General features: G+C 43.7%; 1 protein-coding gene across 1 annotated transcript in view; it reads left to right on the forward strand.

Annotated features, from left to right (window-relative positions):
- ik (IK cytokine) overlaps window positions 1-25,564 on the forward strand; it is a 44,518-nt gene that overhangs the window by 15,516 nt on the left and 3,438 nt on the right. Inside the window, exons 10-19 of the mRNA XM_060836954.1 lie at window positions 483-591; window positions 2,901-2,946; window positions 5,485-5,701; window positions 13,215-13,233; window positions 17,218-17,296; window positions 18,991-19,071; window positions 19,687-19,744; window positions 20,732-20,820; window positions 21,961-22,069; window positions 25,221-25,255. Of these exons, the coding sequence (XP_060692937.1) occupies window positions 483-591; window positions 2,901-2,946; window positions 5,485-5,701; window positions 13,215-13,233; window positions 17,218-17,296; window positions 18,991-19,071; window positions 19,687-19,744; window positions 20,732-20,820; window positions 21,961-22,069; window positions 25,221-25,255 (842 nt within the window). The remainder of the gene's footprint in view (window positions 1-482; window positions 592-2,900; window positions 2,947-5,484; window positions 5,702-13,214; window positions 13,234-17,217; window positions 17,297-18,990; window positions 19,072-19,686; window positions 19,745-20,731; window positions 20,821-21,960; window positions 22,070-25,220; window positions 25,256-25,564) is intronic.

Genomic DNA, 25,564 nt, shown 5'->3' on the forward strand with positions numbered 1-25,564 from the left:
TGTTATTAAATATGTGCAGAATGTCTACCACTGCATTTCTTCTGACTTATCCCTTATTTTCCCAGTTCATTTTATCCAGCTTCATCTTCATACCCTAGTAATTGAGTTTAAGTTTAAAACCACTACTTCACAAAAATTTCAGATGCTTTAAATGTCATTAGCAGCTTGTATTTCTACAAAATTTCTGCAAACCCAACGAGAAGTTGTAGTAAAATTCTATTCAGTCTGTAAGGTGCAGAGAAATATCTTGCTAGCATTAGCAGCTTGTATTTCTACAAAATTTCTGCAAACCCAACGAGAAGTTGTAGTAAAATTCTATTCAGTCTGTAAGGTGCAGAGAAATATCTTGCTAGCTGCCAGTTGTGCTGATGCTGGGAAATTTGTCCCTCATGGGAGTTGTGTCCTGTGTTGATTTTTGCTTACTTTGTATTTTTGATGTAACTTATTCACCTTGTTGTGATCCGTCTGTTCTTTCTGTTCAGGCACAGACAACCTTGACCACAAATGACATTGTGATCAATAAGCTGACTCAGATCCTGTCCTACCTGCGTCAGGGTACTCGTAACAAGAAGCTGAAGAAGAAAGATAAAGGTAACAATCTCACAAAATGCAAGTTCCTGCTGCAGGCTTTCGAAGCCTGCGTTTTACTGAGCACAGCATTTCGGGAAAGATCTAAAGGCCTTGGTGTACAGAAGAGGTTTCCCAGGATATTACCAGGGATGAGAGTCTTCACTTACAAGGAGAACTTGGAAAAGCTAGACCTGTTCTCCTTGGAACAGTGAAGATGGCAGAACTGGTTTTCAGGATGGAGGAAAGGATTTTGATAAGTAAAGAAATATTGTTCCCTTTGGCTGGTGGGTTAATGACTAGAGGTCCTAGATTTAAAATCATTGGCGAAGAGACGTGAGCAGGAATCTTTTTACACGACACTCTGGTAGTGCTCTGGAAGCTAAGCCTCATTATTCCTGGAGTTGTCACAAAAGTTAAAGCTTTTTAAGTGTCTCCAACCTAAATTTCAATTATTGCTCGTTCAAAAAGCTGTGTGATTGATGCTTCGCAACACTGGAGCAGGCGTAAGTGATTCAGCCCCTTGAGCCTGTTCCACCATTCAGTGAGATCATGGCTGATCTGTGGCCTAACTCTATATGCCTGCCATTGTCCCATATCCCTTAAAGTTTTGTTGAGCAAAGGATTTATCTATCTCATATTTTAAATTATCAACTGATGTAGTATCAACCACTGGTTATGGAAGAGAGTTCCAAACATCTCCCACCCTATTGAGGAATGATGGTAGGAAGCACTTCTACAAGCAAAAGGTAACCTAATTCCTGGAGAACGCCCATAGTTGTAGAATCTCCAACAAGTTGAAATAGGTTACCTTTGTCAACTTTGTCTTTTCCCCTGCTTGAAGACAATAAAAAAAAATCATCTGAATAGGAGCCTGAACCTGGTTCCTCTTGTTAATTGTCTCTTGCCCTACCAACTGAGCCACCCAGGCTCCCGTACGTGCTGTAAGTGTCAAGTTACTTGCTTTTCAAAACATGCAGCCACCCTTTAAAACTTTGGATTTATAATAGTTCTCTCTCCTTTCAGTCCACAATTTTAAAAAGCACAAAAATAAAAAGATGCCCGAGATTTGTCAGGATCAGGAATGTTTTACCTGAAAAGCCGGTAGATGCAATAATTAATTCCTAAAAAGGCATTGAGCAGTTAGTTGTCAACCTCACAGGGCTAAGGACAAAATCTATGAGGGGGTGACTCGATATGAGTGCTCTTTCAAAGAGCAACAAACTGAATGTGCTCTTACATTATTTATTTCTGTGATTCCAATCACTGCTTCTGCTATTTACGTGGGTGTTTGTTTTAGTGACATTAGCTACATAACTTAAATATAGGTGTCATCAGAAATCTAAGCACATTTTTTAATTTGAGAAATGTGAGCATTGGCTGCCCCTCCATATTTGCCCCTTGAACTGTGTGGTTTGCTCAGCCATTTTGTTGGCGGTCTGGGGATCTGACCAGGTGAGGATGGCAGGTTTCCTTTTCTAAAAAAAAAATTATCGAATCTGAAAGGTTTCTACAACAATTGTTGATAGCTTCATGTTTGTCATTACTGGCACTGGTTTTAAATTTCAGAATTATTAATTGTATTTAGTTATGTTGTGCTGCCTGTGTCCCTCAAAGCATTAGCCTGAGCCTCTGAATTACTTCTCCAGCAAGATTAACACAACATCATCATCTCTCAATAGATTCAGATATGTTTAGCTCTCTTGAAAAGACTTTGAGGTTAAAGTAAATGCATAGATATTATTTTTCATGCTGCTTTTAAACATTATAAAGTACTTTAAATACTGTTCATTTTATTAAAAAATACTTTTTTAATTCACTTGTCACACTGTGTGGTCCTGTTAATCTGTCTTGATTTGTTAGCCTTGATCCTTCACCTGAGTTTCCTCAGTGCTTCGCCGTAGTGTTCTTGGTATAAAATGTGCGCTTGAGGCAGAAGTCATGTCTTTTTAAACAAAAAAACAAAAGCCTGTCATTAGTTGTTATGCACAGTACAAGAGCGTTAGGCCAAAATATTTTCACACTTGATAAATTATGCCCATTAATGGACACCCTTCAACAACACTGAATAATTGAATATTGAGTGGCAGCAGGAAAGCTTTAATTTGCATTCATAACTGGTGACAATCAGTTTCAACAGTGCAAAAATTGAGGAACTATTCTAACCTGGTAGCTTAGGTTCAAACTTTATCCTAGATATGTGCTACCTCTGCAGTACAGTGGTCCTAAATTTTGTAGATATGAAACAAAAGTATTTCTATTCCATTAGCTGTCTCCGTGATTAATTGACTTTGTAATAAATTGCTTTTTTAATCCCTTCTTTCTTTTCTCAGGTAAATTAGGAGGCGATGACAAGAGACCACCTGAGGCTGATATAAGGTAACTTGGGTACTTTTTTATGTGGATAGCTTTTATTTAGGAGGCAGGAGGCACAGCATGAGAGAGAGAGAGAGAGATCTTTTGCAGCTGTAGGACAGATATTTTAAAGTTCCAAACAACTGATTACAAACAGCAATGGATCAGAATGTCCAATATGTTTTGTAGTCGAGAAGTGTGGCACTGGAAAAGCACAGCAGATCAGACAGTATCTGAGGAGCAGGAGAGTCGACATTTCAGGTTTAAGCCCTTCATCAGGAATGTGGTGTGCTTTTCCAGTGCCATATGTTTTGACTCTGACTCTCCAACAAGTGCAGTCCTTACTTTCTCCAATACGTTTTATAGTCAGTGCAGTATCTTCGAAGTGTCGTCATGGTTTAGGAAGCACAGCTATTTGCGCATAGCAGCAACTCTCACAAAGAGTTGTGTGATGATGACCCGCTAATTTATTTTGTAAGAATTAAGGGATAAATATTGGGCACCAAGAAGAACTCCCATGTTTTTCTTCTGAATAGATTTTTTTGCAGTCCACCTGAGCAGAAGGTCTGAGCCTCTTTTGACTCATTTGAAAGATACAGCTCAGAGTGCAATATGCCCTCTACTAAAGATAAGCATCTGCTTAGCTCCCAGTATTCGAGTATTTCTGGGTTGGGACTAAAACCCACCATATTCTGATTCTGAGGTGAGAGTGCTCCTCACCAACTCAAAGCTGATACAACATCTTGCTCTGGAAGTGCAGTCACTCTTGTTATGCAAGCAACAAGGAGGTAATAAATGGTAGGATATTGAGAGAGGTAGAGAAATGGATGGACCTTGGAGCATATGTGCACAGGTCCCTGAAGGTGGCAGAAATATAACATAGTAAAGGAGGCATTAAGGATACTTTCCACCACTGGCAAAATTTTGAATACAGAAGCAGGGGTGTAATGCTGGAACTAAATAAGACTAGTTTATTCAGCCATTGCTGACATGATGGGTTGAATGGCCCCTTTCTGTGCTATAACCTTTCAGTGCTTCTTCCTAACTTCAGCAATCAAAAACAACGATTCAGTGAGTGACCATATAATGTGTTTTTGTTTTGGTGATGGCTAAAGGAAGGACATTGACCAAAATAATAAGGACAAATTCCCTACTCCTCTTCAATTTGAAATTTGTGTCACAAGTAGCCAGAGTGGTTAAGAGGGCGTTTAGCACGTTTGCCTTCATTGCTCAGACCTTTGAGTATAGGGGTTGGAGTGTCATGTTGAGATTGTTCAGGATGCCGGTGAGACCTCTTCTAGAGTATTGTGTGCAATTCTGGTCACCCAGTTATTGGAAGGATATTATTAAATTGGACAGGGTTTAGAAACAATTTATCGAGATGTTGCCTTGAATAGAGTGTTCGAGTTATAAAAATAAGCTGGAAATTTTTTAATTGGAGCGTAAGTGACCTTATAGCAATATATAAAATTGAGGGACATCGATAAGATAAATAGCGAAGGTCTTTTCCCCTAAAGTGGTGGAGTTCAAAACTAGGGGGCAGATTTTTAAGGTGAGAGGAAAAGATTTAAAAAGGACATGAGGGGAATTTTTTTTTTTTACGGAGTGGTTAGTGTGTGGAATGAAATGCCAGAGGAAATAGTGGATGCAGGAACAGTTACAACGTTGAAAAGATACTTGGATAAGTATGTGAATAGGAAAGGTTTGGAGGGATATTGGCCAAAGGCAGGCAGTGAGACTAGTTTAGTTTGGGAACACAGTCAAGGTTGACCTAACCCAATGCTGTGTAGCTGACCGTTGACTTGGGGCAGTCTTCATACGTGGGTGTTTGTTTTAGTGACAAGCACTTGTTCGTTCTTCAAATAATCAAGTCAGTTGTTAAAGAATGATTTTCATGTCAGACAAATTTAGATGACGGATGCAAACCAGGACAAAAGAGAGAGAGAGAAGTCCAGCGAGAAATCAAAACAGAGCGAGATTTCACTCCGTGTTGCAACAACAGCTCACAAATGAAATAAGTGACTGTACATGAAGAGCATGCATTACTTACAGCTCTAAATGTCTGAAATTGAAGGATGGAAAATCACTGATATACACCATATTTTCTAAATCCAAGAATGTTGTCAGGTTAAATGTAATTTGAAGTGATTGCTTGACAGACCAGAACACACAATCTTAATTCTGTCTAGAACTAACTACAGTCTCTATACTGAACAACCAATCCGTCAGTTAATGCTGCCAAATTGTTGGTCATAATCTCGCCTCTGAGTCAAGGTCATGGATTCAAGTTTCACTCCAGATGCTTGAACGCAATGTCTAAGCTGACGTTCCCGTTGCAGTATTGAGGGAGCACTACCTTGATGAGATTCTTCAGATGGTATCCTAAATCAAAGCTTTCTCTCTCGCTGTCTTGTTCTCTGACACTCAACCCACTTTGTCCCAAATCTCTGAGAGCACTGTGTTTTGCATAGTAATATAAAAATTGTTCTTGATAAAGAGAGACTTGACTTTTTGCAAAACATTGTGAATTCCCATGTGAACCTTTTTTGTATTTGCTTTCAGCATCTTCGATGACATTGGTGACTACGTGCCAACAACTGCAAAGGTTGTGCGAGAAAAGGAACGTGAAAAGTACCGTGAAAAGGAGAGAGAACGGGAGCGAGAACGGGAGCGAGAAAGAGAAAGGGAGAGAGAACGGGAGCGTGAAAGGGAAAGAGAAAGAGACGAAGAGAAAAAGTCCAGACACAACTACTTTGAGAAGCCAAGAGTGGACGATGAGGTGAGCTCAGATAACTCAGTGTTAACTCCATCACAAAAACCATTTTCAGAAGCAGTAGAGGTTGTAATACAGATGAATGTGAGGACTGCAGATGCTGGAGAATAGAGTGAAGAGTGTGGTGCTGGAAAAGCTCAGCAGGTCAGGCAGCATCTGAGGAGCAGGAGAGTCGATGTTTTGGGTAAAAGACCTTCATCGGGAATGAGGCTGTGACCCGAGGGGGTGATGAGATAAATGAGAGGGGGGTGGGGCTGGGGGGAAGGTAGCTGAGTGCGCGAGGTGGGGGTAATGGTAGGTCGGAGAGGAGGGTGGAGCAGATAGGTGGGAAGGAAGATGGACAGGTCATGAGGGCGGTGCTGAGTTGGAAGGTTGGATCTGGGATAAGGTGGGGGCCGGAGAAATGAGGAAACTGGTGAAATCCACATTGCAGCTATGGGGTTGGAGGATCCCGAGGTGGAAGATGCTGAGTTGGAAGGTTGTAATACAGTCGAGTGGCCACTCATCATCACTATCTCTTTGCTCAAGACCAGCAGCCAAAGTGTTGATCCTCCACATATCTCTGGACCTTCGTTTGGTATCTTTTAGGTGATGGGGTTTGATCTTTCCAGAATCTCTGTACTTCTCCCGTTTTAGAATAACAGCAAGGGAAGAGAATGCTCTGGGGCTATCTGTTCACCACTGTAACCCACCCTCTTGCTACTGAACATATGAAAACACTGTTCCGAAAAAGCCTGTGATTGGAGGAGCAGCAGGAAGGAGACGGGGTTCGGGGCAAGAGTCTTGAGTTACTATGCCCAGAGAAACAATGGGAGGTTACAAGGGCTGGCTGCAGGGGAAGAAATGAGAGAGAGAAAGACAGAGGTTGAGTCTCCTGTCATCGGGGAGTGAAAGATTGGTAGAGGAAGCAACTGAGGTGGGGAGCAAAAGGTAGATGGAGGCACGCCCTGCAAAGTCAAGGAATAGAGGACTGCGCTGCAAAGGTTGGGGATTCGGGAGGGGGGGGGTGCTCTGAGTGTGGGGAAGGAGAGAGGCTGCAAGGACAGAAAAAAAAGATTGGCTGCAAGGGGGCAGAAATAGAGGTTGAAAGGCAGAGTTGAAGAAAGAATGAGGCTGCAACGGAGTGGGGGAGGGGAGAAAGCTCAAGAAGCTAAGAAATTTCCAAGAGGAGATGGAAGAGGTCAAGAGACTGCAAAATAGAGGTGAGGAGATGAATGCAAAACCTGTCAACACAAGAATACTCAACTAACTGGGAGTCAGGAAATCTGAAAATTACTGGTGAAATGAATGCCTTGCAAATTAATGTGGAATCTCTAGCTTAGGCTGATAAATATTTAGGGGAGAAAACATAGCAGATGTTATTGTAAAAAGAAATTGCCAGCTGATTAGTTTAAATCTTGAGATTGCGATCTGAGATGTAGTGCAAAAGTCGACATAACTGCCTGTTCAGAATCTCCCAATTGTGTCATTACATGTTGGGTGTGACATTGCCAGTCTGTGGAAGATATGTTATGGTGATAGCTTTTTCCTGTTAAACTGTCGTGGATTTTGCTTTAAAAATACCTTTGCTAACTTATGCCTGTTGACTTGTGTTAATTTAAATATTATGGTGTCTTAAGAAATTAACACTTTCTTTGTGTGTTGCAACTTTGTTTATTGGAGGCTTACTAATTATTGAGAATATTGAATCTGCATCTGAGAATCCAAATGCATCGTATCATCGCACAAGGTGATGTGTCACTGCATCGCTGAATTAGTGAGGATGAAAACTTTGCTCCCAAACATCAAAGATCAGTCCCTGAGAAAATCTTAAGCAGCCTTCAGGAAAAGGGCTGGGAAATATTTTGACTCAAGGTTTGTGTGAAGATTTGTAGCTTGGGTGCTCGTTGTTGTGGTTCTGTTCGCCGAGCTGGAAGTTTTTGTTGCAACAAAAACTTCCAGCTCGGCGAACAGAACCACAACAATATTTTGACTCCTATTCCCACTGTTGTTTGATGTAAAGTGGGAGGATTAATGGTAATGGTTGACGCAGGGGGATGAAGGAGTCAGAAACCGGAGAAATACCAGGGTCTCTAATTTCTTGCCCTGGTCCTGCTTCCCCATGCAAAGATCAATGCCCACGTCACTGCACAACTTCACGATAGTGCTCCGAAGTGAAGGAACCATTCAGTCCGTCATTTGAGCCCTTGACAGAAGCTTATTGAGGAAAAAGTCATTTTTGTTACAGAGCTGTGATGAAAGTTAATGGGCTTTTCTGTATCTGTCAAACCAGAAACATTTAGCAAATTCTGTAAAGCAGATTATCTGTGTTTTCCTAACAGCAGCATCTGTGTAGTAAAGTTTGAGGTCAAAATTAATCACCTTCAGTCTCAGCTATGTAAAGAAACAGAGCTGTTGATTGGTTTGATTTGCCTTTTTTAGTAAACAAAGTATAATAAAGGTCACTTGTTGAGTCAGAAACACTTGAAACATTTAAGCCATATTTAAATTCAAGCAGTGTTTGGCTATGGACCAAGAGTTGGAAAATTAGATTAATTTGGTCACGTCTTTGTTGACCAGCATTGACACAATTGACCGAATGGTCTCCTTCTAAGCTGTAAATGGCAATGAGTCACCATGTGAACTCGCAAGAAAGGAATGGCATAATTGTGAATGGAAGAGAACCATAAAAATATAAAACTTGGAAAGAGGAAAAGCCTCTATGGAGTCTGCAACAGTCTATAATCTCCTTCAGCCGTTGTACACTCTCTCCTGTCGTAGACTGTACCCTGCTACTTTGCCTCCTAAGGAAATACTCTGTGTATATACTGATTCCCCCCAGCTGATACAAAATCCCAGAACATTTATCCATTTTCATATAAGTATTCACTCATTGACATCTTCTGGTCAAGTATTGAGCCTGTGCTATAGAATTACTGGCAAGTTCAGCACCAGCAAAACATTGCAACGAAATGTGGGGAAAGAAACAGCATTTCATTGATGTGTTGTCAGAAGTAGTGAGACAGCAACACACACGCATGCGCGTACACACACACACACACACACACACACACACACACACACACACACACACACACACACACACACCCCCACCCACCCCCTGGAGGCGTCTTGCCCCTATTCTTGATGACGGGCTTTTGCCCAGAACGTCGCTTGTCCTGCTCCTCAGATGCTGCCTGACCTGCTGTGCTTTTCCATCAACACTGTGATCTAAACTCTGCTTTCCAGCATCTGCAGTCCTCACGTTTGCCCTGTGAGACAGCAACAGCCTGCAATATTAACCTCTTTGCAGAGAGAAGCTGAGTTAACCTTGCAAGTAAGCACCTTAGATAGAATAGAGGAAAAGATTTGCTTTACTGTTGTCCCTTCTTGGGTATTGAATTGAAGAGGTAGAATTATTTTTGGCAGTAGAGAGGTGAGATAGGTAGAGGCTGTCCCACATAGAGTACGAGTGGTGGTGGAAGCTGGGGATCCATTCGAGTCCATCTGACATTGGAATCCGAAGAGCAGTGACCATAAGCAGAGACTTCAGCTGGTAGTGATAGACTGGAATAAGCCTGTGGAAGGATATGCAACTTAAGTAGAATTTGAAAGAAGGAACCTCATGTATGTCTTAACTTTATTCAAGTAAAAAATGAGGTCTGCAGATGCTGGAGATCACAGCTGCAAATGTGTTGCTGGTCAAAGCACAGCAGGCCAGGCAGCATCTCAGGAATAGAGAATTCGACGTTTCGAGCATAAGCCCTTCATCAGGAATAAGAGAGAGAGAGCCAAGCAGGCTAAGATAAAAGGTAGGGAGGAGGGACTAGGGGGAGGGGCGATGGAGGTGGGATAGGTGGAAGGAGGTCAAGGTGAGGGTGATAGGCCGGAGTGGGGTGGGGGCGGAGAGGTCAGGAAGAGGATTGCAGGTTAGGAGGGCGGTGCTGAGTTGAGGGAACCGACTGAGACAAGGTGGGGGGAGGGGAGATGAGGAAACTGGAGAAATCTGAATTCATACCTTGTGGTTGGAGGGTTCCCAGGCGGAAGATGAGGCGCTCCTCCTCCAGCCGTCGTGTAGTTGTGTTCTGCCGGTGGAGGAGTCCAAGGACCTGCATGTCCTCGGTGGAGTGGGAGGGAGAGTTAAAGTGTTGAGCCACGGGGTGATTGGGTTGGTTGGTTCGGGCGGCCCGGAGGTGTTCTCTGAAGCGTTCCGCAAGTAAGCGGCCTGTCTCACCAATATAGAGGAGGCCACATCGGGTGCAGCGGATGCAATAGATGATGTGTGTGGAGGTACAGGTGAACTTGTGGCGGATATGGAAGGATCCCTTGGGGCCTTGGAGGGAAGTGAGTGTGGAGGTGTGGGCGCAAGTTTTACATTTCCTGCGGTTGCAGGGGAAGGTGCCTGGGTTGGTGGGTGGAGGTTGGGTTGGTGGATCTGATGAGGGAGTCACGAAGGGAGTGGTCCTTGCGGAACGCTGATAGGGGAGGGGAGGGAAATATATCCTTGGTGGTGGGGTCTGTTTGGAGGTGGCGGAAATGGCGGCGGATGATACGTTGTATGCGGAGGTTGGTGGGGTGGTAGGTGAGAACCAGTGGGGTTCTGTCTTGGTGGCGGTTGGAGGAGCGGGGCTCAAGGGCGGAGGAGCGGCAAGTGGAGGAGATGCGGTGGAGGGCATCGTCGATCACGTCTGGGGGGGAATCTGCGGTCCTTGAAGAAGGAGGCCATCTGGGCTGTGCGGTGTTGGAATTGGTCCTCCTGGGAGCAGATGCGGCGGAGACGAAGGAATTGGGAATATGGGATGGCGTTTTTACAGGGGGCAGGGTGGGAGGAGGTGTAGTCCAGGTAGCTGTGGGAGTCAGTCGGTTTATAATAGATGTCTGTGTTGAGTCGGTCGCCCGAGATAGAAATGGAAAGGTCTAGGAAGGGGAGGGAGGAGTCTGAGACAGTCCAGGTGAATTTCAGGTCGGGATGGAAGGTGTTAGTAAAGTTGATGAACTGTTCAACCTCCTCGTGGGAGCACGAGGCAGCGCCGATACAGTCATCGATGTAGCGGAGGAAAAGGTGGGGGGTGGTGCCAGTGTAGTTGCGGAAGATGGACTGTTCCACATATCCTACGAAGAGGCAGGCATAGCTGGGGCCCATGCGGGTGCCCATGGCAACTCCTTTAGTTTGGAGGAAGTGGGAGGATTGAAAAGAGAAGTTATTCAGGGTGAGGACCAGTTCAGTCAGTCGGAGGAGGGTGTCAGTGGAAGGGTACTGGTTGGTGCGGCGGGAAAGGAAGAAGCGGAGGGCTTTGAGTCCTTCGTGATGGGGGATGGAGGTGTACAGGGACTGGATGTCCATAGTGAAAATAAGGCGTTGGGGACCGGGGAAGCGAAAATCCTGGAGGAGGTGGAGGGCGTGGGTGGTGTCCCGAACGTAGGTGGGGAGTTCTTGGACTAAAGGGGACAGGACCGTGTCGAGGTATTGGGAGATGAGTTCGGTGGGGCAGGAGCAGGCTGAGACAATGGGTCGGCCGGGGCAGGCAGGTTTGTGGATTTTGGGCAGGAGGTAGAAACGGGCGGTGCGGGGTTGTGGGACTATGAGGTTGGAGGCGGTGGATGGGAGATCCCCTGAGGTGATGAGGTCCTGGATGGTCTGGGAGATGATGGTTTGGTGGTGGGAGGTGGGGTCGTGGTCAAGGGGGCGATAAGAGGAGGCGCCGCGAGTTGGCGTTTGGCCTCAGCGGTATACAGGTCAGTGCGCCAAACTACCACCGCGCCTCCCTTGTCTGCGGGTTTGATGGTGAGGTTGGGATTGGAGCGGAGGGAGTGGAGGGCTGCACGTTCTGAGGGTGAGAGGTTGGAGTGGGTGAGAGGGGTGGACAGGTTGAGTCGGTTAATGTCACGGCGGCAGTTGGCTATAAAGAGGTCGAGGGCGGGTAGGAGGCCAGCACGGGGTGTCCAGGTGGATGGGGTGTGTTGGAGGCGGGAGAAGGGGTCGTCAGAGGGTGGGCGGGAGTCTTGGTTGTGGAAGTAGGCACGGAGGCGAAGGCGGCGGAAGAATTGTTCAATATCTCGCCGCGTGTTGAACTCATTAATCCGAGGGCATAGGGGAATGAAGGTGAGGCCCCTGCTGAGGACTGATCTTTCATCCTCAGAGAGGGGGAGATCTGGAGGGATGGTGAAAATCCGGCAAGGCTGGGAGCTAGGACCTGGTGTGGGACTGGAGCTGGAGCTGGGGCTGGGGGCGGGGTTAGGGGCGGGGACAGAGATCGAAGTGGGGGCGGAGTTAGACGCGACATTTATAAACACAGGGCATCTCAAAGCCCTTTACAGCAAATAGTTGTTTTTGAATTGTACTCACTATCGTAATGCATGAAACATAGAAACCAGTTTACACACTGCTACCTCTCCCAGACAGCAATGTCTTTGACTAGATAATCTCTTTCTAATACTGGTAAATGTACAATGAATATTGGCCAAGGTACTAGGGTGAACTCCACTGCCCTTTTGTAAAATGGGTTTCTTTATCATTCCATTAAGATCAGGATGACATGGTCTTAGTTTAGCTTCTCATTTGAATGACAGGGCTCTCCATTTTGGTGTGTTAATCTAGATTTGATGCTTATCTGAAATTGATTTTCCCATGATAATGATCTAGCAATACTTGCTGGGTTATACAAGAATGAAAGCATATGGAGGGAAATCAAATGAAAGCAATTGGCAATCTAAGCTGACCCAATAAATAAGTGTTTGTGCTATTGCTGTCGAGAGTGCAGCCATTCGGAAAATAACCCATGCAGTGTACATACCTTGCTTTAATTTGGAGGTTTAAAATTAAGACTAAATATTGTCCTGTAAGTGTGTGGATCATATTTGCAATGTATTTCTGTGTATAATAATGTCCAAGTGTAGATTCCTTATTTAATGTTTGCAATTCATTAAGATGAGTCAGTGCAGGACCTAATTTGATGCCATTGTCATTCAGGTCTCAGTTGCATTGTGAATCTTGCATCAGTTTCTGACCAGGCACAGCAAATCCTCAGTTGACTGCAGGAATTGAGAAAATTGACCAGTTTTAAAATTTTTATGTCTGTCTGGAAATATTTCATTGAAAACAAAAGTTGCATAAGAGAAATATAAACGGGTAAAGCTGATGTAATGTAATATACAGGTGGCTCACTGGATGTTGTGTTGAAAGTTTCTGAATAAAATAACAAACACAAACGGAAATCAAATTGCTGGAAAAACTCGGCAGCATCTGTGGAGAGAAAGCTGACTTAATTTTTCAGTCTTGTGACCCTTCCAAACTATTGTACTGTTGCCTCAGTTGAATCCTTGCAGTGGTTTAGGAATATGTAGAATAATTTTCAAGTGGCAAACACTTAGGCAGAATGGGGGCAGGGGCTTTTTTAAAATATAATATTTTTCTCATGCTTAACAGGGATTTTGTGATTTTGACTCTGCAGTTGTTGTTAGTTCGATAGTGTGTGTGTGTGTGTACTATCAGTAATTCTGACTCATAATCCTAATTTGTTTCCGTTTTGTTTTTTAACAGCCGGCAGACATGGAGACCGGTGAGTATTGTTTTTGAGAGGATGATTTATCACATTAGGCCTGTTGGGATTAGTTCATGGAGCTACAGCTCCATTTTTGCCTTGACATTTAGGTTACTTTATGAATGTCTCAATTGTTTTTCTCTTCCCCTTTTCCCCTTATTATTTCATGCTGTTGCACCTTTTCCATCATTGAATCACAGTTTAGAATCATAGTATAACACAAAAAGAGGTTATCCAACCCCGTTGAAACTACAATGTGGAGGTGCCAGTATTGGATTGGGTGGACCAAAGACAGAAGTCACACAACATCGTCTGATGAAGGAGCAGTGCTCTGGGAGCTTCTGATTTCAAATAAAACTGTTGAATTGTAACCTGGTGTCATGTGACTTCTGACATTGAAACTATGCCAGCCCTTATGACATGTTTTGCTGGTTAGAAGCTATTAACATTTTTGTTTTGTTATAAATTTGTATGCACTTAACCGTGGGTGTGTCTTTTTGCAATATAAATTAATAACATAATTACCTAATTCATATTTCATTTCATGAAATGGCCCCAGCAACATTTTTCTTGGCATTTGATATTGCACAGGATTCCTTTCATCTAAGACCAGGCAGTCTTTGGGTTCAAACCTAGCAGCGTCTGAACGTCAAATGAATGGCCCCTCTGTTCCTGACTGATGTTCTTTGCAACGTGGATTTTAACAAGTTTGATAAAGATTCCTGTGGCCATGCAAGCACAGAAAGTTGGTCAGAGGGAACAGCAGTGTGGCTAGAGAGAAGCATGGAGTAAAAAGACACTCCCCCACACTGAAGAATTGAGAGTTTAAATTTTTTATTTTCAGATCTGAAAATAAAATTCCTGCTCTCAGTAAAAATGGCCAAGAAGCTGACAGGTTATCAGATTAAAAGACTGTTTTGTTAGGGAATGAGAGCTGTGGTCCTTCCCTATTCTGGGGTTACAGGAGGGTATTAACTATGAGAAGAGATTGGACAAACTTGGTTTGTTTTCATTTGCATATTGGAGGCAATGGGGCAACCTGATAGAGGTTTGCTGAATTATGAGAGGCATGGATAGATCCTGACGATACATTCTGTCTCCCAGGGTAGAAGTGTCTCGGAGACATAGATTTAATGTAAAAGGCGAAATGTTTAAAGGAGATGCGAGAGGCACGTTTTTGACACCGAGTGTTTGTTCCCCTCCCACTAGCATTCCCAGCTATTCGGGGAGATGCACCTTCACCTCTCAGCTCTGAGCAGCTGACATATTTTGTTCTCGGGACGTAGGCACAGTGGTGAGATTTCCATGCATTACCCATTCCTCATTGTCACAAAATAACAGCTCAGCACAGGAATAGGCCCTTCAGCCCAAGTGTGCTGCCAGAAGAGTTGGTAGAAGCAGTTACAATAGCAACATTTTAAGTGGCATCTTGACATATGTGTGAATAAAAGTCACAGAACACCAGGGTTTTAGTCCAACAGATTTATTTGGAAACACTAGCTTTCGGAGCACTGTTCCTTCATCAGGTGATTGTAGAGAATAAGATTGTAAGACACAGAATTTATAGCAAAAGTTTCCACTGTGATGTAACTGAAATTATACATTCAAAAAGACCTGGATTGTTTATTAAGTCTCTCATTTTTTAGAATGAGCATGTTGGTATCAGTTCTTTCATATGTTCAAAGTTTGGGAGAATATTTGTAGCTCGGGTGCTCGTTGTTGTGGTTCTGTTCGCCAAGCTGGGAATTTGTGTTGCAGATGTTTCATCCCCTGTCTAGGTGACATCCTCAGTGCTTGGGAGCCTCCTGTGAAGCGCTTCTGTGATCTTTCCTCCGGCATTTATAGTGGTTTGTCTATGCCGCTTCGGTTGTCAATTCCAGCTGTCCGCTGCAGTGGTTGGTATATTGGGTCCAGGTCAATGTGCTTATTGATTGAATCTGTGGATGAGTGCCATGCCTCTAGGAATTTTCTGGCTGTTCTCTGTTTGGCTTGTCCTATAATAGCAGTGTTGTCCCAGTCGAATTCATGTTGTTTGTCATCTGTGTGTGTGACTACTAAGGATAGCTGGTCGTGTCGTTTCGTGGCTAGTTGGTGTTCATGAATGCGGATCGTTAGCTGTCTTCCTGTTTGTCCTATGTAGTGTTTTGTGCAGTCCTTGCATGGGATTTTGTACACGTTGGTTTTGCTCATGCTGGGTATCAGGTCCTTCATTCTGGTGAGTTGTTGTCTGAGAATGGCTGTTGGTTTGTGTGCTGTTATAAGTCCTAGTGGTCGCAGCAGTCTGGCTGTCAGTTCGGAAATGCTCCTGATGTATGGTAGTGTGGCTAGTCCTTTGGGTTGCGGCATGTCCTCGTTCCGTTGTCTTTCCCTTAGGCATCTGTTGGTGAAATTGCGCAGGTATCCATTTTTGGCGAATACATTGTATAGGTGTTCTTCTTCCTCTTTTTGCTGTTCTGGTGTACTGCAGTGTGTTGTGGCCCTTTTGAACAGTGTCTTGATGCAACTTCTTTTGTGTGTTGGAGTGGTTGCTTTCATAGTTTAGGATTTGGTCTGTGTGTGTGGCTTTCCTGTATACCTTTGTGGTGAATTCTCCATTAGGTGTTCTCTGTACCATCACGTCTAGGGATGGGAGTTGGTTGTCCTTTTCTTCCTCTCTCGAGAATCGGATTCCTGTGAGTGTGGCGTTGATGATCCGGTGTGCGTTCTCTATTTCTGTGTTTTAATGATTACAAAGATGTCATCCACATATCTGACCCTGAGTTTGGGTTGAATTTGCGGTCAGACTTAGCGGATAGGGGAACTAAGGGGCAACGTTTTGACGCAGAGGGTGGTGCGAGTAAGGAATGAGCTGCCAGAGGTCGTGGTGGAGGCTGGTACAATTACAGCATTTAAAAGGCATTAAGTCTAAAAGGCTTTCAGTTTAGAAAAGTGTTACGTAACAGCACAGTCTTGGTGAGCTGAAGGGCCTCTTCCTGTTCCTGTGCTCTTACTTGTTCTGTGTTAGATTAGATTCCCTACAGTATGGAAATGGGCCATTCAGCCCAGCAAGTCCACACCAACTCTCCAAAGAGTAACCCACCCAGACCTCTTCCTCTACCCTATATTTACCCCTGATTACGGGCAATTTAGCATGACCAATCCACCTAATCTGTATATCTTTGGTCTTTGGGAGGAAACTGGAGCACCCAGAGGAAACCCAATCAGACACTGGGAGAACATGCAACCTCTCCACAGTCACCTGAGGCAGGATTGTGATAGGCCTTCTGTTTATATGTAAACTGATGAGACTTCAGGCCAAAGTGGTCATGCTTTAGAAATGACCTGTATGAAGAGAGGGGAGTGGTCAGCTCTTTAGCTGAGCTGAGCAGTTTTAGTTCACTCCTGGACTGGAAGTTCAACAGGGAGCTGTGTAAACTCTCTCTCTTTCTGCCCTTCAACTTCAGCCTGTAAACCTGTGTTCCATTTATACTGAGTTTTAAACGGAGTTTGCTTATTGGTACTGTTGTGTGTATTCGGAACAGCATAATTAGGTCTAGCTGGATAGGTTGAGTTCTGTAGAAGTTCCTTATTCTGTTTTTTTGTGTTACATTGTGTAATTTTGTAAATACATTTTTTTGTCTGTTTTAAAATCTAGTAATCAACCTAGCTATCTTACTCCAGGTAACTTTCACTGTACACTTACTAAAACAAATTGCGAAGTTAGGTCTAGGGCTGCCTGGTTAAGAATGTTTTGAGTGATCTGGCCTAGTCCATAACACTGCCTGAAAATTAAATGTTCTATTTTCAGCACTAATTATTTTACCCTTGTACAATTTTGCAGGGTTTTAACTTAAGCAAACAAATGAATCACCTTAAGAGGGAATGAGATCTATCTTTGTCATATCTTGTGTTGTCAGGGTAACTGTTGCTGCGTACACCATATTAAAAATATTATACTGGAAGAAAACAGTCTTGAAAAATGTATCATGACATAATTGATGCCTTTTATTTTGTTTCATCCAGGCCCTGGGTCAGCAAAGGATCTGATTAAATCCATCAATGAGAAATTTGCAGGAGCTGGAGGATGGCAGGGAGCAGAATCATATCCTTTCTGTGCAGAGAGACCTATGTTTATACAGATCTTGAAGTTAAATAAAGAAAAAGGAGATATATTTGAGGGAGAGGTTTTTACCAGGATGCTGGGGAGAGCTCTTCTCAATGAGAAGCTTGTACCATGAGGCCTTTAACATCTGTTGGAGAAAGGGCTGGGTTTTAGCACCTCATTGGAAAGGTGGCAGCTCCAACAGAGGAGCATTGTCACTGTATTCCTCTTTTGGGTGTGTCAACCTGGAGTGAGATTTCAGACATGAGGATATGAACACTTAACATGTTCATTTGGAATTTCATTGTTAGGTTAGCACAAAATGATGGATGACTTTCAGCAAAATGCTTTAAATGATTGTAATCTTCTCTGGTTGCTGGATTTAAGTTTGCAAAATCACTGTTCACTTTATACCCACTTTGTAACTGCCAATCACTGCACTGACAGTCCAAAGGTGTGATCCTCATAATCTGGGAATATAGGTTCAGGTCCCAGCATGCCAACTGGGAAATTAATTAAATACGTCTTGAGTGAAAGGCTAGGATCAATCATGGTGATCATGAAACTGCCAATACCCATCCAGCTCTCTAGGAAGGAAGAATACTGTACTTACCACTCTGATCTGTATGTGACTCCAAAATCTGTGCAGTACACTTGACTCTTAACTGTCTTGTTAAGTAACCTAACCACTCGCTTGTATAGGGATGGGCAAAATATGTTTGCCTTGCTGGCAATATCTCCATTTATTAGATCACTATCCACATGTGGAATTAAGCAGCAAAAGAGATATACTGTACCAGGTTTTTATCATAAATCTGTGATGTAGCACAAACACCAGTTTCAACTTTTCCTCTCTGGAAATTTTCCTGTCCAGAAGCCAGCCAACCAATTAACAAGCCAAGACCTCCCCCCACCGTCCCTTAATGCTCCCGCACTGTGTGTCAATGTCCCCTAGAACCTAAGCTAGCTCTTAAACACATAGTCTCGAAACGCAAAGAGAATCGACTCTGGAAGTGTTCGAATTTCCTCTTAGAGATCTGCATTTCCAATACTGACACCTGAACCCCGAACTTTGCAGAAGGCTAGTTAACAATTTTGTTGCTTCTTACAGGTTTTTTGCCTGATTTTAAAATTGTATATTCTGTCTACCCTCTGACCACCTCAAAAGCTGCAGTGGGTGAATAGCATTTCTCGTTTACATCTTGATTGGACTATGGGGCAGTAGTGATTTCCAATCTGTTTTAAAAATTAGATTGGTAGGAATATTAAATGTGAAAATGCTTTTTCTTTAAATCTTTATATTGAAAGAAATTATATTGAGCTTAAAGTATAGAGTTATTTCCCTGTAGAATTTTACTGTAAGGATCTAGCTTTTATTTATTCGTTCATGGTTTGTGGGCATCGCTGGCTCGGTCAGCATTTATTCCCCATCCCTAATTGTTCAGAGGGCAGTTGAGAATCAACCACATTGCTGTGGGTCTGGAGTCACACGTAGCCTAGACCTGGTAAGGACGGCAGTTTCCTTCCCTAAAGGACGTTATGAACTCGATAGGGTTTTCCTGACAATTGGGTCCCCGGAGCATTACCTGGGTCTCTGGATTAACAGTCTCGTGATAATACTCTAGGACAACCCCTGCCCACAGCTGCGTTCAGACAAAGCTACAAGGATCAGTGTTTCCTTAATTGAGTATCAAGACAAAGAGACAAGATGAGAAGAAGCGCCTTGGAGATTTCTTTGGAACGTCTGACAGCTATGCAGAGTGTTACCCAGCCACGTAAGTGTTAGACATTCCTGACATAAACGTGTAGACCAATGTTCTTCAGAATTCTGAAGGAAACCACAACATGTGCAGTGCCAAATAATGATGTATTAGCAGTTTTGGTAGAAGGAATATGAAACATTCTGCTAGAGGGTGGGTTGGTAATCCAAACAACACAGGTAAGAGTTGACAAAACTAAAGATTGGAGACGAGGGGAAAAAAATTAATACCACAACTTGTTGCCGTTGAAAGTACTCAAGTTGTGAAAGATAGTAGAAGCAGATTCAGTAATAACTTTCAAAGGAGAGTTGGTCAAACACTTGAAAGGGGACAAATTTACAGGGCTGTGGGTCACGGCAGGGTGGAGTGTCAGGGTTTGTAGGGCAATTTGGATAGCTGTTTCAAAGAGCTGACAAAGGCAAAGCCTCTTTCTGAATTGGGAACTTCAATCATTGGATTTAAGAGGTACTAGAGTCGGATAAATTTATCAAACAATAAAGTAATGCACACTGTGCCACTTGTGTAGTATTAAGCGCTTCCTCACAAAGTGACAGAATTCCCACTCACTTGAGGTTGTTGTACCAGTTGCACGTTGGTTTAGTATTTTTTCACATTTCTGTCCTGTTACAGGCTGGATGATATGGCTGTCGACAGTGATGAAGAGGTTGATTACAGTAAAATGGATCAGGTAAGAAGTGAGAAGCAAAAGTTCTGCACTAGAATAGCTGTGTGAATGGTGTGTATCCAGTTATTCACCACTTTCTGCAATAGTGCTGCATAGTAGGACTTCCATGTCAATGTCCTTTAGGAAAGAAAATCTGCTATCCTGACCTGGTCTCGCGAGGTGTGGCCTTCATTTAATTCCAAAGTCACGGTAGTGTTGTTGACTCTTAACTCTGCAATGGGTAATGATGCCCATATCGCATGAACAGTTGTTTTTTTTAGAAGATGGTGCCATTGTGAGAGCATCAATACAGCAATAACTACTTGTGTGTACGTATAGTGCCTTTAAGATTGTAAAATGCCTCAGTGACTCGGGCACGTTGTGTTCAAGGCACTATGTAAGTTCAACTTCTCGTCTGATTAAAACTCATTTGCTCTTTTCCAAAAGACATTAATGGGGATGCAGTGGCCTAGTGGAATGATCAATAGCCGACTAATCCAGACACCCAGATAATGATCTGGCGACCCAAGTTCAAATCCTACCATGGCAGATGGTGACATTTTAAATCTTTGTTGACCGTAAATCATTGTTGATTGTCAGAAAAGCCTTTACAGGAGGAAAGCTGCCATCCTTACCATGTGACTCCAGATCCATAGCCTCCGGGCATTAAATGCTGGCCGAGGCAGTGACGCCCACACTCCATGAATGAATAGATCAAAAATGAATCAATTTAGTGGTAGGTTTTCTTTGAGTGTGTTTCCTGCAGGATTCAATTGGTTGTTTAGGCCCCTGCCCATTGCCATTCTCCATCCTGCCCTCATTCCTCAACATTGTTGCCTGAATATACCCCTGCCCAGCTCCGAACTGAGGTTGACTTCTTGGTGCAAATCAAGAAGCAATGCACACCATTCCCCGTTCTACCTGCCTTCTCTACTGGCTAGTGTGCTTACAGAATAAATTCTCTGGAAATACCAAGGACAGCTCTTAATTTCTATTTGCTTTCTTCTGTAGGGTAATAAGAAAGGGCCACTTGGGCGCTGGGATTTCGATACACAGGAGGAGTACAGTGAATACATGAACAACAAAGAAGCATTGCCCAAGTAAGTGCAGAGGGTTCATCTTACCAATTGCTAAAGGCAGGCAGTCATCTGTTATGAAACCCCCCTGAATTATTGAGCAGAACACAGTTGAAGACAGTCAAAGCATCAGACTATGTGTCAATGACAGACCTGCGAAAATTCATTTCCTTTTGAGATTGTGTTTCATACTATTTATTACATTCTTCTAAAATCTGGACAGCATTCAGACATGGACTGATAAGTAGCCAGTAGCATTGTTGCCACCCTAATGCCAGGCATTGACCATCTCCAACCACTTAAGGGTCCAGTTACTTTCTCATAATGTCCAGTGGGCAGCACTGAATCCTGCATCGTCAACATCTGAAAGAGAGGCTTGAGGGGGAATTGATAAGAGGTGCTCAAGATCGGAGTAGAGAAGACAGGAAGAAATTGTTTCCGTTGGCAGAGGGGATGAGAAACTGAAGGCACTGATTTAGGATGAATGGCGAGAAAAGGCAAGGACTACGTGTAGAGAACCCTGCAGCAGGTGGTGAAGATCAGGAATGCAGTGCCTGAGTCTGGATGGACTCTTACAACTGGTTTTGAATATGGATCTGGGGCAAACCCCCTGAAAAGAGGGAATTCCCATGGATAAAAGGAAAAGGATAAGCCTAATTGTTGTCTTGGAGGGACAGAATGGCCATGATGTAATTATTTGATTCCTTCGCATCTATCACCACTTCACCATGCCCCTTTATGTTTTACAATCAACAAAATACTTTTGAAATGTAGTCACTATTGTACGGTAGCAAACACCACCTCCAATTTCTGCACTCAGCAATCTTGCACCAAAAAGCAGGATCTGAACATTCACCTGCTATTCTTCCTGGAGTGCCCAGCACTTTCTTTTTTTAACATGAGATGCCATGCAGGACATTAATTAGTTTCCCATCCGGAAACTGCCACATCTGACAGAGCAGCACTCTGAGTCCTGCAGTAGAGTGTCTGGCTGGACTTTGTGACCTGATGTCTGGAGTAGGGGGAATTAAACCCACAATGGTGTAACTAAAGAAAGAGCTACCAACTGAGCCACAGTTGAAGCCTCCCCTGTCAATTCAAGTTGGTACTATCAGTAAGGAGACATGCTAATTCCTCTCACTCTCACTATCTCGCCCTTTGCAGAGCTGCCTTCCAGTACGGTATCAAAATGTCTGAGGGGCGCAAAACCCGACGCTTCAAGGAAACAAATGAGAAAGCAGAACTGGACCGTCAGTGGAAGAAGATCAGTGCGGTACGTATTCTCTTCAATCTCAAATGAAAACTCCATGGTCAGCCAAACACAGGCAGAGATGCTGTTTATCTGTTCACAGTTGCTTTATTGTTGGCTCTGGAGTGAAAACTGTCTAAAATATGTTAGTAAAATTGCAAAAGATCAGTAATTTGGTACGTAGGAAGGCTTAGATGGTGCAATGGGTTAATGGACCCTTGTTACAGGTATGAATCTGGTTTCTGGAAGATTTGGTGGTTATTGGGTTGGCAGCTGTCTCCCAGTTAATCCACTGGAGTACACTGGTTGGTGTAACAAAGTTAATCATGTTGAAAGGTGCAGTCGTGGGTTGATAAAGTTACTGTATACTCATTCCATTTTTATAGGCCCGTATTTTGTTAAATAGATTTCATAACAGAAGACCGAAAGAACTGCAGATGCTGTAAGTCAAAAACAAAAGCAGTTTTAGCAGCATCTGTGGAGAGAAATCAGACTGAACATTTTGGGTCGAGTAACTATTCTGAGGAAGGATCACTGAACCTGAAACATTAACTCTGATTTCCCTCCACAGGAATTGCTGCATCTGCTGAGCTTTTCCACCAACTTCTGTGTTTCTGCTAAAATTATTTGTAAAACAAAGAACCATATTTTATATGATATTATGCCCTTGTAAGTTAAGAGTCTGACTTCCTTACAAGTCCACTAATCATTATCAGGTTTCTTTTGTTTGTGTTATTAAAATGATAATTATATAGTTACAGCAGTTAATTATAGTTAATTATAACTATAATTATAATTACAGCACAGGGACAGGCCCTTTGACCCACCAAGCCTGCACCACACATGATGCCTTTCTAAACTAAACATGTTTGCCTCTATGCAGTTATTATCCCTCCATTCCCTTCCTATTTGTATGATATAAAGGGAGCAGGAAAGAATTCAAACAGGAATTAGGAGAGCTAGTGGGAGCCATGAAGTGCCTTTGGCAAACAGGATTAAGAAAAATCAGAAGGCATTTTATACATATATAAGGAGCAAAAGGGTAGCTAGGGAAAGAGCAGGTTTATTCAAGGACAAAAGGGGGAACTAATGCATGGAGCTGGGTGAAGTGGCTAAGGTCCTTAATGAATTCGTTGCATTAGGACTCACTAAGAAGAAATATGTGGTGGATGGTGAGTCTCGGGGTGGGGGGGGGGGGAGGGGTTATGTTGATAATCTAGGGCAAGTCAGTATAAAAACAGGTGGTGGTATTGGGTTGAAAATGTGTTGCTGGTTAAAGCACAGCAGGTTAGGCAGCATCCAAGGAACAGGAAATTCGACGTTTCGGGCCAGAGCCCTTCATCAGGTGGTATTGGGTGTTTGGAAAAGCGTTCAGGTGAACAAATCCCCAGGACCTGGTGGGATCTATCCCAGAATGCTGTGGGAGGAAGGTGAGGAAATTATTGGGGTCTTGTACAAAATCTTTGTGTCCTGCTTAGTTACTGTAGATGTACCAAAGAACTGGAGAGTAGCTAACATTGTTCCTTTGTTTAAGAAGGCAACAGGTGTAATCCTGGAAATTACAGGCTAGTGAGCCTTATGTCAGTGGTGGGGAAATCGTTGAAGAAGATTCTTAGGGATTGGAGTTGTTCACATTTGGAAAGACACAGGAGAATCGACGTTTCGAGCGTAAGCCCTTCTTCAGGATTCCTGAAGAAGGGCTTATGCCCGAAACGTCGATTCTCCTGCTCCTTGGATGCTGCCTGACCTGCTGTGCTTTTCCAGCAATGCATTATTCAGCTCTGATCTCCAGCATCTGCATTCCTCACTTTCTCACATTTGGAAAGACATGGATTTCTTAGCAATAGGCAGCATGACTTTGTGCGAGGAAGGTCATGTCTCATAAATTTGATCATGTATTTTGAGAAATGATGAAGACGATTGATGAGAGCAGGCTTGTGGATGTTACCTACATGGACTTTAACAAGGCCTTTGACAAGATAAAAATAATGACTGCAGATGCTGGAAACCAGATTCTGGATTTGTGGTGCTGGAAGAGCACAGCAGTTCAGGCAGCATCCAAAGTGTAGCGAAATTGACGTTTCAGGCAAAAGCCCTTCATCAGGAATAAAGGCAGTGAGCCTGAAGCGTGGAGAGATAAGCTGGGGGGGGGGGGAGAAAGTAGCATAGAGTACAATGGGTGAGTGGGGGAGGGGATGAAGGTGATAGGTCAGGGAGAAGTGGATAGGTGGAAAAGAAGACAGGCAGGTAGGACAAGTCCAGACAAGTCATGGGGATAGTGCTGAGCTGGAAGTTTGGAACTAGGGTGAGGTGGGGGAAGGGGAAATGAGGAAACTGTTGAAGTCCACATTGATGCCCTGGGGTTGAAGTGTTCCGAGGTGGAAGATGAGGCGTTTTTGATTAGATTAGACTTACAGTGTGGAAACAGGCCCTTCGGCCCAACAAGTCCACACCGACCCGCTGAAGCGCAACCCACCCATACCTCTAGATTTACCCCTTACTAACACTATGGGCAATTTAGCAAGGCCAATTCACCTGACTCGCATATCTTTGGACTGTGGGAGGAAACCGGAGCACCCGGAGGAAACCCACGCAGACACGGGGAGAACGTGCAAACTCCACACAGTCAGTCGCCTGAGTCGGGAATTGAACACGGGTCTCAGGCGTTGTGAGGCAGCAGTGCTAACCACTGTGCCACCGTGCCGCCCACCGTGCCGCGTTCTTCCTCTGGGCATCTGGTGATGAGGGAGCAGCGGTGAAGGAGGCCCAGGACCTCCATGTCCTCGGCAGAGTGGGAGGGGGAGTTGAAATGTTGGGCCACGGGGTGGTGTGGTTGATTGGTGCGGGTGTCCCGGAGATGTTCTGCTAGGAGGCGCCTAGTCTAGAAGAGACCGCATTGGGAGCAACAGATACAATAAATGATGTTAGTGGATGTGCAGGTAAAACTTTGATGGATGTGGAAGGCTCCTTTAGGGCCTTGGATGGAGGTGAGGGAGGAGATGTGGGCACAGGTTTACAGTCAGGCTGATCCAAAAGGTGAAGTCACACAGGATCCATAGGCATCAGATCAGTTCACTATTGTTTTGTCTCCCATTGATTGACAGTACACAATATCATTAAAGAACTTTACAAATATAAATTAACGGCTATAAATGTCTCATTGCTTCACCTTTAGATCATTGAAAAAAGAAAAAAGTTGGAGGCGGATGGGTAAGTGGTAATTTCAGTCATAAGATGTTCCATTTTTTGTCATTTGATCCCTTTAAGCAGCTAACTCTTGCTGGTTTCTGACTTCTCTGACATTGGTGTGCCTTTTGTACTTTGCCCGGTTGGTCTTGTGTGTGTGAATGTTGTTAGCCCCTTAAGCCACATTACAGCCAAGCCTGATTTCCTGTTGCAGTCCATTAAACAGCAGTTGGCCATCAGCTAAAGCCATACAGATTTCAGGTTGGAGTCCGAGGCTGCTCCCCCACTGCCACCCTCTTCACCACTCACCCCCCTCCCCTCCCTCCCTCCCTC

This window comes from Hemiscyllium ocellatum, chromosome 16 (assembly GCF_020745735.1).
Source record: "Hemiscyllium ocellatum isolate sHemOce1 chromosome 16, sHemOce1.pat.X.cur, whole genome shotgun sequence".
Lineage (NCBI taxonomy): Eukaryota > Metazoa > Chordata > Chondrichthyes > Orectolobiformes > Hemiscylliidae > Hemiscyllium > Hemiscyllium ocellatum.